Genomic DNA, 19,921 nt, shown 5'->3' with positions numbered 1-19,921 from the left:
CATATTTTCGACGTAGACAAAAAAATGTTAGAGAAAGAACACTACCTAACACCGTTATGTACCCTTAGACACATAGGAGGTGAATATAGGGTTGTGCATCTTTTCACAACTTGGTTCTACTTCCTTCATGTGTTTGAGCATACGTAATATCATCGGGTAACATTCTTTTCCCCAATAAAATACACATTTGGGACATTTTCCCTTTGCCTATTTGTGAAGTTTCCATTTTTTTTTTTAATATATATCTAATTTGAAATAATGAGATCTACATGCATTGTTTTCTTTTATTTCTTTTTCCCTTGTGGTTGCATATAGATTCCTTCCTATGTTGGCAATGTGGAAAACCCTCTCCCATAAATTTTGACTCAAAAAACTTTTGATTATTAGACAGAATAATAAAGAAAAGATTGCATGTTCTAAATATGCTTATAAAAGTGTCATATCATTGTTTCCTCAGAATATGTTTTCTGTCTAGGAGCATGACCCCTACACTAGAGCCCCAACCAATGAGAACACATGCTCGGGTATCAACTAAGAAGGGTGCGATTGTCATTTCGCACTGCACACTCTTGAATAGAAAACACAACCATTTTCCTATTTGGGGTTAGGTCAATAGAAAAGGAAAACAATTTGGGTGATGGGTACTATGATTAATATATTAATGGGAGCGTCAAGATCGGGTGCCAAAAGACCATATTGCCTGTGTTGAAGATACTTATGCACAACCTTTCACTGGCTACGGGGGCTAGTGTGTACATGCGCTATTTGGTACCCTTCTCTCGCCCTCTATTAAAATAGGCTTTGAATATGGCATGTGATAAATCCAAGTCATTACCAATCACGGTTCAATGAATCAGTCTCTGTTGGGAGGATCGTTCAAATTGAATCCATATCAGTCATGCGCGATCCCGATTTTGGGGCAATCCGATCGGTACGGATCAAAGGTTTAAATGAAAACCAGGGGTGCTACCATACCCTACCCCAACACTCACAGAACCGGTTTGGTTCCCGTGAGCCGTAAGGTGTGTGGCCGGTGGCTATTAGTTTCAGTAAGGGCATTCAATCGGTCTGGTCGGTTATGATTTTGAACCGGTCTCCAAAAACCCAAATCCAAAACCAAAATAAGGATTTGTTTTCAATTTGGTCTGGTTTCCCGTCATTCTAACCGGTTCGGATTGGAATTTTACACCCTTATTATGCTAAATTAGAGAATAATGAATTGAGTAAACCAAGCACGTTTTCCCTGATTCCTCACCGGAATAGAGAGAGAGAGAGAGAGAGAGGGAAAGATAATCAACTCATCCCATAAAAACCCATTTGGTCCTGGAACCTCTCACGAGGAGATTCGCCGTTTCACAAAGCTTCACACGGACACCAAAGCAACTCTCTCTCTCTCTAAAGGGTCAAGAGTTGTGATGATCACCAGGTCGATCAGTTGCAATTGGCAACTCATCGTCTTCCACAAAATAAGGAATGCAGGAACCACCCTCACCCTCACTGAACTCATCACTACTCCTGGACTTTTCATCACAACACACAAATGGGTTCTTCTTCATGGATTACTGGAGAAGAATTAAAGGCGTTTCATTGGATTGAAAGGGAGATCTTCAGTCGCTTGGTTATCAAACTTGGTCACAACATCGAAGATTCATTTAGGGTTATCGGTCTTTGGCTCTGGCTTGAAGAAATGGGATTCCATAACCTAATCTTCATTTTGCAGTCAAAGCCAGACTTCATTGTCAATCTCGTCGTTGAAGAAGCCCTGAATTGCTTGAACCGTTTGGAAACGATGATAAGAAGCGAACAGTCTCAGTCTCAGTCTCAATCTCAACCATTGAACAACGAAGAAGAAGAAGAAGATATATTTATGGGTTTCACTTTTGGGCTCTTCATGAACTCTGCTTCGCTCTCCCCTCGCTTCTTTTCCCAGAAGAAGGTCTCTGCAATTCGTAGCGTCAACAGGTTTGTCTCTGACGTGGCAACTCGAACCTTTGATGATATCATCCACAAGGCCCAAGCCCGTGGTGGGCTCAGTAGGTTTAGGCCTTTCGGTGGAGGAGGAGCCACCCGTCTGGGACGTTTAGAATCCCAGGCCCAGCCAAGTTTGATTGGCCCATCAGGAACAGGCTTAGGTTCTTCCATATCTCCTCAGCCCATGATTCCTTCTGCTATGGAATTATGGTTAACATCTTTACTTGGGCGTTCACATTCGCAATTTGTTGTTGGGGGTCCCTCAAACTCTGGTTCCAACCCAATGGTTGCACAACCTCCAAATGTTGTTGGTGGTCCTTCAAGCTCTGGTTCCAATCCAATGGCTGCTCAGCTTCCAAATGTTGTTGGTGGTCCCTCAAGCTATGGTTCCAATCCAGTGGCTGCTCAGCCTCCAAATCCTCTTGATCTTGCTGCTCAGCCTCCAAATGTTGTTGGTGGCCCCTCAGGCTATGGTTCCAATCCAATGACTGATCAGCCTCCAAATCCTCTTGATCTTCAAATCACACCCAATGATCGTACTCTCTTTGTGACATTCTCACGTGGTTACCCGATCACCGAGGGTGAACTCCGTGAGTTTTTTACAAGGTAATTCTCTCTCTCTCTCTCTCTCTCTCTCTCTCTCTCTCTCTCTCTCTCTCTCTCTCCTTGCAATATAGTTTTCCTATGAAGGGAAAATATACATATATGATGTATAATGCTAAACATGGATTACATTTTTTCTATTTTATAGACGTGGATGGTTCTTGTCACGATTATGGCATACTCATTTCATTAGTCAAATTTCAATCTAATGTGAGTGGATCAGGTCCTCGAGAACCATTCTCATATGAGGTTAATCCATACAAATGGATTCCACCCAAGAAAAAACCTTGTGATAGATTCTAGCTGTGTGAATTAGAGACCATATGATAATGATTTACGAGAACCTAATCAACACTTATAAGAAATAAAGGTCAAAGTAACTTCAAATCAAGAAAAGGTTACTAAGTTTTAATGATTATTAAGTATTATTCCTCTTAACCAATCGATGAGGGACAAACTCCTTGAGCCACTTACACGGGGTGTTTAGTGCTCTTCACTACTTTCAATGAAAGTTGAATGGTTCTCATTCAATCTCGATATAACTTGGTCCACGCAGTTGTGGGGTTATTATGAACCAGCGAAACTAGTCAGGCCAAAGGCCTAAATACCCGTCGTTAGCCAAAAAAAAAAAGGACGAATTCCTTCTCTCTTAGTGATATGACTCTTGTATCATCATTAATTCCCACATTTCATAGTACAATATCAAAAAATACTCTAATGCAAATAAAAGGTTCATATATATGTTGACAAGATACTCTCTTCACCGGTGATGCTTTGGGCTAAGCTTTAATATGTAATGGTATCTTAGAATTTTCACAATTCTATACATATACTTATCATGGTTGCATGTTCTACTTTATGTTGAAATTGAAGTTTGACCAATGAGATGGGTGGCGAGGAAATCCTTTAAAACATGGACCCATCAAAACATTGGAATGTAAGTTGAAGAACCCTTGTAATTAACCATATCAGAATAACATTATTCTTCTTGTGATTTCATATGCAGCAACTTTGGGGACTGCATAGAGAATATTTACTTGCAGGGTATGCACCAACCTTATGAACAAGCATTGTTTGCATTGATAGTTGTTCGTTCTGCTTCTCTTCTAGATATGATCCTTCAAGGATCTGAGGATGGCAAGGTCAGATTTGTGATTAATGGCAAACATGCCAGGGCCAGGAAGTACATGACCAAAGGAAGTACCTGATGTCTGATGATGGTTTTTAATTAGTTAGTTGTGATGAGTGTGAAGTAGTTAATTTTGTTGGAAATTATATGATAAGGTCTGATTAATGGTGTAGCCTTTTTTATGTAAGAACCTTCACACATACTCGTCTAAAATAGAAAATATAATAAAATGTGATATTTGGTTAGATTTTGATATTATGTTATAATATTTAATTTGAGTATTTATTCATAAACCTAATGGATTTAGGACATTATATCAAATCCTTCCTCCTTATTTGATTATTTCTGTTATTCCAGCCATCATATGCATTAGATTAGCTTTGAAACAGATTCAGATAGCTTCCAAAGACCTTTTTTTTTGTTTTTTTTAATATAAATTCCCTATAATGGATATGAAGACGAGATTGAATTCGAATTTTTCACTATTTATTTACATCTTTGTGGAGACTAGAGAGTGAAAGTAATTGTAAGTATAGTAAAGATGATTTTGCGGTGTCCGTGTATGGTAATGCAAAGTATTACATGGAAAGCATAGTGATGATGATGTTGTTGTAATCCTCTTTCTCGGTAATGTTAGTTATCATGGTTCTAAGTATCAATATCAATGCATTTGTTAGTATATATTGATATTTTTGGTACCTAATATCAATAAATACCATATAAATTGAAAGTATCAATAAAAAATGATTTATTTATGTATTTATTTTATTTACATCTGATAGAGGCTCGATATGAACTAATACAACCTGATCCATATCATTTTGCTGATTGGTACCAATGCCTGTAGCAATATAGTGATAAGTATTGCGTTAATTAAATGTAGGGTCGGAATTTCTCTTACATATGGGTTTCAGTAGCTTTCATACACTGCTTGTAGATACTTGGGATAAGGGTGTCAAAACCTAGCAGCAGAGGCACTCACACTCTCAAAACACTACCAAACAACCCAAAGAAAAAATTACATTCTAAAGTAAAATTAAGAAGCATTGTAGGATGGTTTCAAGTATCGGTATTGTATCAGTTGTATTGGTCGTATTGTACTAGTATTGGTTGAGATCGATTTGGTTCGATTATCTATATCGTTTTAAGGGTAAAACAGTAAAAAAAACACGTACTTTTTTCTCAAAAGCAAAGGACAAATATGACCGATACCCATCGATCCTCTCTGATATGAATTGAATCAATATTGAAAGAGACCGATACCATATTGATACCGATACCAAGAACTAAATCCAGGAAGCAAAATTTTTTCCATCAAGACAAGGAGCCGTATATTGAGAACCTTTAATGAGGTAGCACAATATTTAGTTTCCTCTTCAAGGACTATTTCCTTCTATATCTTCATACTAGACTCCTACTCTACGTACAATTCTTTAGTTTCCTATTCAAGCTTAGCCTACGCTTAGCCTACTAACTCTCTCCTTTGTAAAGTCTATATATATATATATTGTCTTATCGTATCAAATACATTAAAGGAAATATCAGTCATAATATGATATCAGAGCTCTCCAACGACCCATCCACAGTCTCTGCTCTCTCTCTCCCTTCAAACAGCCGCTCCTGTTCTCAACTTCACCCTACTCAGCCAATGGATTCCTCCTTCTCCGCCGCCGCCGCCTTATGTTATTGCTCATGGATTACAGCAGAAGAGATAAAGTCTTTTCACTGGATCGAAAGAGAGATGTTCAGTCGCTTGGTTATGGAACTCGGCTATAACATCAAAGATTCAGAAAGGGTTATCGGTTTCTGGCTCTGGCTTGAGGAAAAAATGGAATTCTCTAACCTAATCTTCAGTTTAAAGTCTAGGCCAGCCTTCACTGTCAATCTCATATTTGAGGAAGCCTTGAATTGCTTGAACCGTTTGGAAACAATGGTGAGAAAGGAGTCCCAGTCCAAGTCTCTGTCTCAGTCAGAGTCTGAGCCATTGAACAAGGAAGAAAAAGAACAAGGAAATATAAATATGGGTTTCACTCATGGGCTCTTCTTGAACAGTGCTTCGCTCTCCCCTGGCTTCTTCTCCGATAATAAGGACTCCGCAATTGATAGCGTCGATTGGTTTTCCACTCACATGGCACCAGTAGCCTTCGATGACATCATCGACAAGAAGTCCCAACTCCTTATTGGATGATGTCATTGGACTATGGGGGCGCAACGCCCGTGTAATTTCGCTTCCCTATTTCAACAGAAACACTATTAGGATCCAAAAAAAAAAAATGGAATTTCTTATTAATAACTCTTAAAACTGTCAAACAATTGTTTTATGCTTTTTGTTGTTGGACCCATAGGCCCAAAGTCAGAAATTTTCATGGCTTCTCATATCTAAGATCTTGTGAATTTTATCCTCTTGTATCATTTTTTTCTCTTTTATTTATTTTTTATTTTTAGTATTGGTGTAGTGAGCATTGGGTGGTTGGAAGCCTCTTGAGGCGCATGTCTAAATGTTCTCAGTCATTCGATACTTATAGCACCTCACCGCTCACAAGGATAGACTCAAACTGAGTTATCTTATGGAACTGACATCTATATTATTGTTTTAAGAGAAAGAATGTTATCCATCCTTGTTCTCTATACGTGCACACAACCCCTTATTTTCAATGGGGTAGTGACATCTTTTCATGGGTAAGGTTCTTTCTCCATCTACCTATCGTTTTAGTCTTGATCATCTTGTTGCAACATATATGACTAATGGTTTTATATGAAATTCAAGAATAAGAGTTATGAGGAGAAAATCAAGGGTTGAAGGAGGGTTGAAATCGTCTGCAATTCCGATCTCGTACAATTCCGTGCAACACCCCCTTCAGGGGGTGACACGTGTATTGATACCAATGCAATGGTCCAGATCTTGTACAATTAATAAAACCTTAAGTCATTTAAATCAGATCTGGACCATTGCATTGGTATCAATACACGTGTCATCCCCTGAAGGGGGTATTGCACGAAATTGTACGAGATCGGAATTGCAGACGATTTTTTTCCGTTGAAGGAGCATAAGAGCAAGGGTGGGTACACGTTATAGTTTGGACAAAGTGGGTAGCGTATTCTAGATATCTGGACTACTTTGTTTCTTCTTTTCAAACTCATTTTCTAAGGTTTTGGTTGATTCCGAATTGTTCCAACCGATTCTTATTTGAATGATTGAAGCCGATCTCGTGTCTGATTTCAGGTTTTAAACCCTTGCATCCATCCGCAGGGTTCATCTCGGACCTTAAGTTAAAGCCCATTAGTGTATTGGCCCAGAGTTTTATTCAAACTAAATTAGTTTAGACCCATTTGAACAGTAAAGAAGCCTGGGGCAATTGCTCAGGCCCAAGCTCATGTATAAGTTGGGTCCCAGAACCATTAAAGACCGTTATAACTGCCAAGAGTCATGACCCGCAGAATTAGGGTGTTTTGGTAATTACACTAACCACTATCATCTGTCCTAAAAGTGTTAATTTAAAATTGAACCGATTGAATCAAACCAAACCATTTAAAATGGTTTGGTTTTGGTTTAATATTTTGTTTTAAAAAAATTGATATAAATCTGTCAACTTTAAACTAATTCGTCTAAAGCGTCTGGAACCATTTAAAACAATAAACACACATTAAACTAAGTAAAAAAAGTAATACAAACTAAATCAGATTGGTTAAATAGAAAAACAAACCTGTAACATTGAATAAAACTAATCACGAATCATATAATAAAAAACCAACAATAAACGCAAACCAAACTAATAACAATATTATCGTAAGCGACATTGATCGAAGCCAATTAATAATCAATTTTAAGTGTTAGCTAGGCAAGTGTCCTAGAGAAAGAAGAGTAGTTATGAGTCCTATAGAGCATATGGTGAAGAAAATACCCCAATTGGTTGAAAAAAAGCTCACAACCCCTTAGGGTTATCCTACGATTGGAAGAAGAAATAGAAAATGAATAAATATAGTGATAGTTTGATTCTTCGTTGACGTGTTAAATAGGAGAAAATTTTCAAGGGGGAATGAAAGAAATGGGATGAGAAAAATGGGCAAACAATGAAAATTTAACCCACGCATGGTGGTTTCACAATAAATCGATTAATAATTAGTTCGGTTTCTCTCAATTAAAATGTGAACCAACTTAATCAAACCGTTTAAACCAAAATCGAATGAATTATCACCCTTGATTTGTACTGTTGAATTACCAAAACACCCCACCAATCAGGATACCTGTCCATACGATAATACCTTAAGACGTGTAGAGGAGTCCAGCCATTCATGCCACGGGAAAGGGAAAGGGGGATGGGAAGTCTCTTTGTATTTCTTCTGACGACGTGGGATTTGCTTATCCACGGATCCACAAGTACGACCATTCTTCTTCCTCTTCTTTCTTCATCACTTCGGGAAGAAGAACTTCAATATTTATGCTTTCTCCAGACAAGAACTTAATTGATATCACCAGCAACTTCCAATGGCCAAGCCGGTTTATACTGTGAATGCCTTGAGAATTCTGTTCGTTGTGTTGGGTTGCTTGATGTTGGGAATCCTCATCTACACTCTCTCCACCAATGGTTCTCCATTCCGCAGAGAGCTCTTCACACCGTAAGCACTCTCTCAAAATTGCTGCGTCACAGGTTTTACTTTTCTTGCAATTTTTTGTTCTTCTATTAGTGAATTGTTCATCATCTAAACAAAAAGCTATTACGATCCCAGATATGTTATATAGGGTTGATCTCACATGGTATTGGGTTGTCTCTCCTTATAAGTCGGTTTTTAAGGGCGAGTTCTCTTGAGTTTCTTATAATTGTTTTATCAAAGCAGTCAATCATCAGTGCCACACCTGGCATGGAAGGGGTGACTTGGTGCCAGAGTGAAGCCGCAAGGAGAGACCCTGTAGAAAGGAGCACCTTAGAAAAGGGCTACTTGATTCTGTGTGGGTGGCCATGAACGTTGGTTTAGAAGCATGGTGGTGTGTTATGATCCCATATCAGTTACTATGGGGGCTGATCTCACATCGGTTCCATAAGGGATTGGGTGTGGATTGATATGATCTTGGTTCCTCGCCATCTCTACTCTCTGGTTGTTTTCTGATAAATTTTTAACCTGATATTAGTTGGTTTGTTCATAACTAAGCTTTTTGATTCACTCAGATGGGAATATATTTCACACCTATGTAGAATGGATTTCCCTCCAAACTTTATACATTGGATCCATTACTGGGTTTCTAGTGCACATTTTTATGGCCTTTTTAATGGTTCTACGTAGGGTTATTTTGAGTCTAGGGTGGAGATTTGGCCAGCATGCCTTATCTACCTATGATTGTTCTCCATTGCTATGGAAGGCCTAACCAAGTGCATAGAGCCTCAAACCACAATCCCAAAATGTAAAGCCATCAAGATTACTCACTTAGTTTTTGCCGATGACCTCATGATTTTATTGGAAAGTTTGTCTTTAATGCTTTGATTTATCATGTTTGGTGGAAAAGAATCCTCACTGCTAACTGCAGAACAGGTATCGAAAGTCGTGACTTTGGAAATAAAAAATAGGCTTCCCTCAATTTGTTCAGCAAGTCCCAACACTTTGAGAAATAGACATCTAACCACAAGTTGGGGTTTCCCTCTTATTTCTCCCCTCACCTGGCTTCTTGATGTATAATCAGTTTATGGATGTTTCTTCCCTCCCCTATTTTGATGTATCATCATTTTATGGCTGTTTTTCCCGCACCCTGGTTTTTGATGTATCATCTTTGATTTGTTGTTTTGATCTTTTATTGGGGGTCCCCCTTTAGGTTTTCCTTTATTGGTTTCGTTGTTGCATGTTGCTCTTTTGCTTTAATATATTTTCCATTCACCCAAAAAAAGAAAAAGAAAAATACAGCTGCAATAACTAGTGTGCACTAAATGTGCACCAGAGAAGTGCTTCAATGTTTTGACTCCTCAGGCTCAATGTAAAAGCAAGCACATCGTATGGAAATTTTCTAAAATCCAACTGCTTCTTTCTTTTTTACGGCCAATTTGATTCATTGAATTAATCTATACAAATGAAAATTTGGAAAAATTTATCAGCTTTGTCTGATTTTGGGTCTCATATTCTCATTGGGAACCAATTTTCTAAAGTTACTTTTGTTCTCCCCCCACCCCCTGAGATAATTAACCATTATATCTTATGTGTTTGCTGAGGGAATATGTTTTCTTATTAAGTTTTAAAAATGTTATTTGATAGAGAGTATTACAACCTTCTGCAGGTGGATGACAGCAACCTTGGTTGATTTCTATATCAATGTTATTGCACTAGCGGTATGATACACCAATCATTTGATTCTTTGATTCTTTTAATTTTTATACAAGAAAAGTTATAAAGGTTGTCGTTAATTGTTTAAGTACTACCAAACTTTGTGGTAGTTGATAGATAATGTTATAGCTGTCAATGTAAAATATCAGCTCAGTGCTTCCCCTTCCTGGCAATCTTCACTATTGCTCAATTTTACATTTTACATGTTTTATTGGCTGAGTGAATGTACACAGAACCTGTGGAAAATGAGGGAAACTTAGGTTCTATTTAGTTTCATTGTAAATTACCGTATTTGTAATCCTTTTGATATCGAGAGATGAATGCATTATATAATGACGTACTTATTTTCAAAAGTGAGTTTTTGTTAATACATATTGAAGTGTTAATGAGCTACACTTTTGCTTCTTTATCCAGAGCATGAGATAGAAGAGACGTGCAATATTTGGCTTCTCATATGTATATTGTTTCTTACATCTAAGCGTGCATAATTTTGTATAATGGCTAACAATTGGTTATTCTTTGAACAGTAGTGGAGGTAGACTATATTTATTTTTGTAATTTGTTTTACTTGGAAAAATCAGTTTTCAGATGTTCTTATGGACCTGTCTAACATCTCAGGCATGGGTTGCCTACAAGGAACCAAATTGGATTAGTGGAGCAATCTGGATAATTCTATTAGTATGTTTTGGAAGGTAATCTTTATGTGTTCTTCCTTTTTTTCCTTGCAGTGTGACAAGCATAGCATAGCTTCTTCTATTAAATAAAATGTATCGTGCATTTACATTTCCTTTTGTCTTTTTGACTTCTCTGTCGCCATTGTGACACAAAGTTTTGATATATGTTTTATCATTCTGGGAATTTCGAATTGTATTACTTGTTTAAATTGTCTTTGTTTTGTGTAAAACCTGATGCACCAAAGATGAGCAAACAGAGAGACATACAAACACTGCTGACAATGCAAGATCGAAACAACACCTCCACCCAAATAAATAAATATATAAAAGGGAACAAAAAAGGCAAACCAATAATCAACTTCAAAATATGATGGAATATAGGTACCTAAATTTGCCTTCGGATTGCAGATGCTAAGTACTGTTTGTATTGAAATTTGAAACTTCAGGACATGTGATGCATATCTGTGTGTTGGGATCAGCTTTCATGGTCCTTCCCAAGAGATCAGGGAGTATTAAATGTTCCTACTATTGCTGATTCTTCACTTGTTTTGTTTGTTAGTTCCTTTTGTATCCTCAAATAATAGCTCATCACTTTCCATTCCCCAATCTTGCGTGATAGTTTTCTTTGTACTTTGTTTCAACTTTTAATCTCATTGCTGAGTACTGACTCTTTAATTCCATCTCAGCATCGCTACATGTGCCTATGTTGTTCTCCAACTTTTCAAGATCTCATCTCAAGATCCTTTACAAGACCCTTTATACCATGTTTTGTTGCGGCATTGGAACAAGTAAGCTCACTACAGGTACCTGTTAGATATTCTTTAGTACTAGACTACGATCCTTGTTTTAGAAATTTTCTTGATTGATATTTTTCTTCTTGTTTGTTTTATATAATTACTGCATTAAAGCTTTCTTTCAGCTGTCAGCACTCAGCTCCATTCTTTTGTTGAGTCATCTAACTTTCTAGCATTTTGAGTTCCATGTTTCCAGAGGCCATGTCGCTATTGGCTGTTACTTTAAACAACGATAAGTCGAAGAAGCCCTTGACACCATTTTTTTATTCTGTTGATTACATAAATCATATTCAGGTGTCATTTATACCTTGTTGGTATATGCAAAAGAAAAGGAGCTTTTGCCACATATGCGTTGGATATCCCATTCATACAGTCGTCAGAAGAAGATTTATTTGTTTGGGAATCTAGAATCAAATCTAGAACTAAAGGCTACACACAAGCAGTCCAGGATTGATAGAACAGGACAGGGATAGAATAGGAGATATTAAATATCTTTCAATTCAATGGACATTTTTGGCTGAAAAAAGGATTTATTATTAACTTATTTCAAGAGTGGTTTGTCCTATATGTACTAGTCACAGGTTTGTGCATTCCTTAAGTTGCCTTACAGGGACGAACCCTTATGAGAATGTAATGTCAATTATTCCTTGTATAAAGACCTATTGTCCCCTTAAGCCTGAGGCTTCTATTTTGAAAGTTGTTTTGGTGATTAACAGTAATTTCCTCACCTTTTCTGTATATTATTTTCCTATGAGTATGCTATAAGTTCCTTCACTGGGCACATGAGAAAGTATTATGGGAAGTCTAAATGGGAAGTGGATGCGCTTATGGTATTTCTTGTAATATCTTTTCCTTTTACTTCGAAAATATTTTCACTGGAGTATAATTTACACACCAGTTGATTTTTTTTTTTAGGAATGATGTCGAAAGACATAAGACCATCTCCTTTGTCGTGGTCGCAAGGGTTTTTTTCAGCGCATTGGGTTGCATGATGTTGGGAACACTGATTTGCACCATAATGATTGATGGCCTTCCATTCCGCAAAGAGCTATTGACACCGTAAGTGCTTTTTCATACTTCAGTTGTTCTTATGGGAAAATAATTTGATAAGGAGAGAACTGTGGGATTTAAGGGCTATTTGGTTTGTATCGATGGTTGTACCTGTCAAATTTAGATGGTCCATTGTACAGCTCTGAGTATTGACTGACCGTGGCACCCTGTAGGGCAAAATGTTCAATCTGGAAATTCAAAGTTTTGGTTTTTTGAATGAAATTTGAGAATATACAGGGATCCCTTACACCAACAGCTGATTGTCAAAGCTAATGTCAGGCAGCTTATGTTGGACCAAAGAAAGATCTCGAAAAAAATCCTCTGCCGCAGGTGCCGATGTCGTCTCGGCCGTCGGATCCTAGCCGCACGGCCGCACCCGCGGAAGAGGATGAAAGTCCGAAAGATCTGCATTTTGTCATAGCCTTCTCTCCTCACATATGAAGTTTCTATTCTGAAGTATACTCCCTTGTAGAAAAAATAAGCCCTTTTATTTTACCTGTCAACCTGTGTTTGACACCAGCCCCTGATGGCCCATAACTCACCCCCATCAGCCCATCAGGGAAAAGAAATAGTTAGTATTTGCAGAATTCATTAGGGGAAAATTCAAATACATTGTGGGCCATACTATTGGATTCACAATATGAAATTTGGCATTTGGTCAGTCCAGAGATACCTATGCATTCAACAGTCAGAAAAGCTACATCATCCTCCATGTGGCTCAATCCTTTCCCTGTATGTATGAAAGATGCGATGGAGTTGTTGTACGCATGCTGCAATTTCTCTTGAATTTTCTTCCACTTTTTATTATCTTTCTATTCTTTCTTGTTTCTGTTGTCCCTAATTTATTCTCAGTTCCACTTGCAAGCCTCTTCCATGAATTCACATTTGTACCATTGAAGCACTTCACTGGTATATACTTTGTAGATGGACCATACGATTATGTGTATGCTGATGTGCATGTAAACTTGAGTAAGTTTTGTTTTATTTTATTATCTATTTATTTATTTATTTGGAAACTTTGCAGATGGATGGAAGCAACACTGGTAGATTTTTATATTAATGTTGTGGCTATTGCGGTATGTTACAGCTTCATATTTTTTGTAATATTGCTATGCGAGTGACTTCAAGTTATTCTTTTGAGTGTTTTTAGAGGAAATTTTTGGAAAATATTGTTATTTATGAACTGTGAATATAGAATAGAGTATGAAGGAATAAGCAGAATAAGTAGGTAATGTTGTGATCTATGGGGATGCTATGTGTGATGCTATCTGGCCCTAAAGGGCATGATTGTACTTTCATAGTTATTTTGTTATTATGAAAGGCTATGTTGAAAATGGAGGCCTCGAGTAAAGAACCTGATGTAGCAGAATTAATCTTTGGGTGTTTCTGCTCCTTCACTCTGCTGGCTGGCGTCACCATGCAGTTGCTCCGCCCACCAGCTCCCGTGTTTCTTTGTCTTTTGGGGAAGCTTTAGGTTTCAATCATTGGGTTCCATTCTGTTTCTGATTTCATTCAGTTTCTTTAGCCCTTGCATACTCAAAAATAAATAAATAAATAAAATCTCGGTAGTGTTCTTAGCAGGGAAAAAGCAATGTGGTTGGTGGTTGTCGGACCTGAAGGGTTCTGTTTGTTTGAAGGCTAAATGTTGAGAAACCTAGTTAATGGTGATTGTGAAACAATGGGATAAAAACGAAATAAAAAAGAGGAAGTGCTGGTTCATGTCGGTCTCATTGGCATGGGAATTGTAATGCTGAGTTCAGGACAGTGAATTTCTCTCCCAACAGACCTCTACAAGGATGAAAGAAAGAAAGAAGCAGAGGAAGAAGAAAGCAAAGGTATCTGCTTGTCTTTCAGTTGTGCAGTGAAGAAGGGGAAAGAAGATGATCTTACTTCCCCTCTTCTCTCAAGATAATTGTGGGTCTGATTGGGTGCATCATGACCACATGTGATTGTGGTATATTACTATTCGCCACCCAGATGGATTGGATCAGCAGTGTGCTGGGTTGGTAACTTGGTCGACCGATCCAAATACATGGTTTGAACCTGCCCAATGAGTGACAATGGAGCTAACCAGGTGAGTTGACTCATCAATAGAAAACAGAGAGCAACCGAAGGATGACTTCATGCTGAGTTGGACTGAGTCATACCGAATTTGGACATGGCCCCTTGAAGATGTCCAAGTGCTTGAAGCTGTGCAGCTGACTAACTGGACGTGTTTCTGTGGGTAGCAATATGTATGTGCCATCAAGTTTGTGTAGAGGACCTGCTGCAATGCCCAAGGCAATGATGAGAAGCTTTACCTTGGTTTTAAAGTCTCTTGTGTGAGGAGTTGTATCTGCATATTAGGCATGTGTTTAATCCATGTGCGAACTTGAGGGGAGTGCTGGGAAATGTTCATGTTTATGGATTTTAATGTCTAATTTTAAGATAGGGAGGTAATAGTGTAATATCTGGGGATGCTGTTGTCTGCTCCTAAAGGGCGTCAATATAGAAGACTAGGGGAAGCCCTATGGCAGATGACCTAATTCATTTCTTCTTGTATTCTCTCCTTCTACCATACGGCATAAACCCATTGAGATTTCATGGATTTCATGGCATATCTATGACATAACTAAAGACTTCATGGCTTTCTTGTATAAGTATTCATAAAACTTCAGAACTAGTGCAAACACAGCACACATCCCTAACTTAGAAAATGCTATCCAACTCTTGGAACAATAGTATGGAGTTGTGGTTATCGAATGAAAGATATCTTTAGAACTGATTTCATATCTTACAGAAACAATAGAATCTATCAGTTTGCTAGATAATATTAAGAGCTGCTGCTGAATGTCAAACTATATTAATGTTATAGTGTGATATCTTTGTTGATTGGAAATTTTTCTCTTTTGGATGGTTGAAATAATTTACGAGTAGAAAATTAGAGTGGTTTTTGGGTGATTGAATAGGAAAAGAACAATATGACTATGCCTACAAATGTTTAGTGAACCTGAGACTGTGTTTGAAATGTAGAACTTGTTTTATAGGTAATGCTTTAGCATGAAGTCCCAGAAAAGAAAACTGTAATAACCCCCCCATCCCCCATGCCCAAAAAAAAAAAAATTGCTCAATTAGATTAGTTTCTCCTCCATGCACATTGATACTCAAAAAGCATGTATAACAATCATGTTCAAAATTTTATGAAATTCTTAGTTTGATGCCTCTCCCATCACATTTTATCCAAATAGAAAGCTTCTTGTTTGGTGGTGATATGGTACAACCTTGAAGTCCTTAACCCTTAAAATTTTAAGCAGATGATCTTACATGTGCCTGTGTATGCAATTTTTCATCTCAGGTTTGGATTGCTTACAAAGAATCGAGCTGGGTAACTGCACTCTTGTGGATAGTTCTATTGATATGTTTTGGCAGGTACTTTTCCTTCTGTTTTCTGCTCCCATTTGCATCTGTAGATACAGCATGGAAGGCTCATTGTGTTTTCAAAATCAAGTTCATTTTTATATGTACCTAACTGGACAAATTACTGTACACATTTTTTTTGCTCACAATATAACCTCTAACAAAAATTACTGTCTAATTTGTAGCAGTTTTTCAACAGTCATATGATTCTGTAGTTCCTCTTAGCTTTATCAAATGTGGGATAAATTTATGTTTTTCAAATTTTCAGTTTGATGTGCCATCTTTCAGTTAGTGGTAAGATCTTAAAAGGTCAATCAGACTATTTGAGAGTTGTAATATTATGTATTTGATTCAGTCAATAATTCATTTTTCCTTCCAGTCCCCAGTCTGGTCATCGCCCACTTTCATTCCCATTCCAAGTGAAAAATATTGCACTGGATTCTATCGGGATCATATCACTCCTCCTTACTTGGGCATCCCTGGGCCTTCGTTGAACGTGACCATACCACCTCAAACAACTTTCCTCGAGTTTGTCATTGATCGGGACAACTCCCAAATCAGCTCTAATACGCTCATTCCTTATTTTATCCTTTCTAGTTTTTCCACACTTCCATATTAACATCCTCATCTCTGCTACACAGCTTCGCTACTCATCTGAAATACATGCCAAATAAAAAATCAACGGAGGGAAGGAAAGAAGTAATTTTTTTCCTATTATTGTGAACCCCAGACATATCTGCTACTCTTTCTTGTTCTCTCTCCTTTGCTTTTCTGTTTTCACAGCTAGATTTAGATTTCGCCCCCCTCTGTTGTTCTTTCCCCAGCAAGAACAATGGCAGAGAAGGGTGAGGGGCTCGGCTATCAGAATCGATCTTAGCAATGGTAAAATTCATATAAGAGGAAGGAGATGGGAGAACAAAACGAGGCGAGGAACAAAGGTCAGTGGAACATAAGAGGCACCACTTGCTCTGCGACAGTTGGTTTCCGATGATTCCAAGGGAAGGGAGTTGGTTTAGGTTCTGGTTCAATCCATCTGTTCTTATTGCTCCCTTCTCCATGTGTTTAGCTCACCAAATGACTTACTATGATGTCCTCAAGGACGACTACTTTAACTGTCCCGGCATGGAAACCAGAGTCCCTGACTTCAGTTCCACTCAGTCGTTTCTCTAACTCGATCACAACTCTCTCTCTCTCTCTCTCTCTCTCTCTCTCTCCCCCCTCCCAGGTGAGAAGTGCTTTTTACTCCCTCTAAACGATCCCAGCAGCAGCAGATCGCCAGAAATCTGACGCCCACTACCCACCTCAACTAATCTTCCCCACTCCGTCTTTCCTCACATTTATCGTCACTCCAACAATGACTCCTGACAACACCACTACCAGCGCCAATTCGTTCAACACTTCTGCAGAACTCCCCAGGTGGGACGCACCTCTGCCACTATCACCACTACCACTGGTGGTGCCGCTCCCCGTTAGCGTCTCTGTTCAGTTCCAGATTGTAAGAACAGAACCAGCTGATCCAGATCACAGAGCTTCAAGAGTCTCCAGGTCGTCTTTCAGCTACTTCATCTTCTTCACCAATCTTGCAATACGGGCTCTGTGCCCTCCTCCCAGTCACCTCCTTAGGATACAGTGACACCACAATATCAACTATGTCGTATTTTATTTCTCTGCCTCTACCAAGCTTTGAAACTTTGGACACAACTTGATTTTTCTTTTTTTTTTTGCAAGTAAGTTGCAATTTACTCAGCAAACTAGTGTGATGTCTTGGTAATTTGTGGCAATTTACTTGGTTCACTTGGTATAGTTGATCGCGAAACACACACCCACATCAAACCACATTCCAATTTTCCATTGGTTTAATTTCAAAAGGAAAATTATGATAATGCACTCCGATTTGAGTGAAATTCCAAATTAGGTCAAAAGTGAGGATCAAATAACATTCTAATTTTACCACTGCCTTTACCTACGCTGGCAGAACAGCCCAATAATATTTGGGTTACAAAAAAATTTGACCTCCAACAGAGGTGTCATTCAACCTGATCCTTAAATTTATTCATTATAGGTGCATAAATCTCATCTTTGTAACAATAATTATTTTGTCTATTGATGTAATAGATTCTATTAAATGTCCTCCACTGCATTTGTCACATGTCTGGGGTTATTACTGATTTGTTTGACTCCAATTTGCAGCCTCACAACATGTGCCTTCATAGTCTTGCAGCTTGCCCACCTCTCGTCTCAAGATCCACTGTACCTAGTTTTGTTAAATGATCATAGCAGGCAAGTATCGAACAAATTTTTTTTTCTTTGCCATATTTGGTTCATTCAATGGCTAAAAACAATACTCTTATTCTAATTGTACTTTCTAGTAATCCAGCTATCATCAAGCATGATGCATTTTGAACTGAGTACAGAACTTACTAAGCGGCGATGCAAGTGTCTGTGGCTGAAGGGATGTTGTTCCATGGGTTGGGAGTTCTTACCTTCTAAATGAATCAGCTTAATTTTGATGGCTCCACGTCAGTGGGGAAAGATGCCAGTATGGTTTTAGAGCTGTTCCAAATAAGCGAGAGCAACGCATTTAAATTCAGATGAATGTTCAACTAGTGATCACCTATATAGCGAGATAAATCATCTCCTGTTTGTGTAGGGGGAACTTGATATTTCGCTATAGTTCAAGCGAGAAGAGTGATATTTCCTCAACATTTATTGATACCCACTCATTGCCATGGAAACGTTGATGCCCTTATCTTTTCTATTAGATGCGGATATTAGATTTGTTATCTGTAATGAACTTTGATCATCAATTCAGCATCACACTTCTGTTCACCTTTCTCCCATATGCATTGATCCACAGTGTCCTATTGGATTGTATGAGCTTCAGCTCTTGTGCTGTTCCTGAAAATCCACAATGCAAATGAGCACAAATGACATTTCCATCATCCACATAAACAGATTCCCATCCAGCTTCCTTGGACTGGTCTTTGAAGCTTCTGTCTGTGATGACTAAGAGGTGGTCCAATGTTGGCAGGGTTGCCATGGATGTGAGCAGCAGAAGTAGCAGGTGCAGGTAAGCCAGAATGTAAAATGCCTATAGGCCCACTGAAAGACGGGATGAATAAGTCTGAGTATGTCACTGGTATAACTAGATCTGTGTCTACCTTTCTCCTCCCCTCGGAAAAGTTTCATATGCTGCTTTCATCTAGTTTTCATTGGTTAGAGCCACTAATTTCAAAAAAGCTGGCAGTAACCTAACTGCTCTCAAAAATATGTATAGTTAGTAAGCTTTACATACCACTGAAAAAAATACAATGATATTTTGGATGGAAGTAGAAGTAAAATATATTAGATCGAGTGATCTGGGGTTGACTGTCAACAAAAAACCTCTAAATTTATTTGCAAGATGTTCATTGATTGAGGGTGCAAAATGAATCTTTTTTAATGGCAACACAATGTATCATAGCTAGAATTAATACATTTGCCACCATGTACAGATGTCTAAAATGCCTTTAAATTCTCGAGCTTAGAAAAAAAATATCTCAGAAGCGAGCTGCTCACCATGGTCATTCCGACCAAATAATCCTTTGCTGTTTTTAGTATGTTATCATGTAAAACAAATTACTCATAATAATGATTACGCCTGGTCATGTGGCCCCTGTGCCCAATCACAAGTGCGTTAAATTACCATCCCATTACATGTGAAATGAAAAAATCTACTTTGACAAGTATATCTTTTGTATACACATTTTCTGTAAAATGAATCGACTCAGGATCAACTTCTTTTTTTTTTTTTAATCCCCTATTCAACGTCACTGGTTAATGGCCTGTCTACTAGATGCTAGTAGGGTCAAGGGTCATCTAATGCCATACATACTCAAATATGACAGAATTCGATTCCACAACCTCCTCTTTTAGAATTGATTCCGACTCAAATCAATTCAATCCGATTTTGAAACAATGAGAAATGGTCGAGATTGATTCCGACCCGGATCTCGATT

General features: G+C 38.1%; 1 protein-coding gene across 2 annotated transcripts; it reads left to right on the top strand.

Annotated features, from left to right (window-relative positions):
• The first annotated feature begins 8,004 nt into the window (after window positions 1–8,004).
• Window positions 8,005–18,752, top strand: LOC122073865. 2 transcript variants are annotated; one of them, XM_042638539.1, is made up of 9 exons: window positions 8,005–8,320; window positions 9,963–10,014; window positions 10,628–10,701; window positions 11,370–11,471; window positions 12,393–12,536; window positions 13,552–13,603; window positions 15,862–15,935; window positions 18,114–18,203; window positions 18,301–18,752. In XM_042638539.1, the coding sequence occupies exons 1-9, from the start codon at window positions 8,190–8,192 to the stop codon at window positions 18,314–18,316; spliced, it is 735 nt and encodes a 244-aa protein (XP_042494473.1). In that variant the 5' UTR covers window positions 8,005–8,189; the 3' UTR covers window positions 18,317–18,752. The 2 variants fall into 2 exon arrangements, with proteins under 2 accessions (XP_042494473.1, XP_042494471.1); XM_042638537.1 differs by having other exon boundaries at window positions 18,293–18,752.
• The last annotated feature ends 1,169 nt before the right edge of the window (window positions 18,753–19,921 follow it).

This window comes from Macadamia integrifolia, chromosome 3 (assembly GCF_013358625.1).
Source record: "Macadamia integrifolia cultivar HAES 741 chromosome 3, SCU_Mint_v3, whole genome shotgun sequence".
In the NCBI taxonomy this organism is placed as follows: Eukaryota; Viridiplantae; Streptophyta; class Magnoliopsida; order Proteales; family Proteaceae; genus Macadamia; species Macadamia integrifolia.
This window is presented reverse-complemented; position numbering and strand designations above follow the sequence as displayed.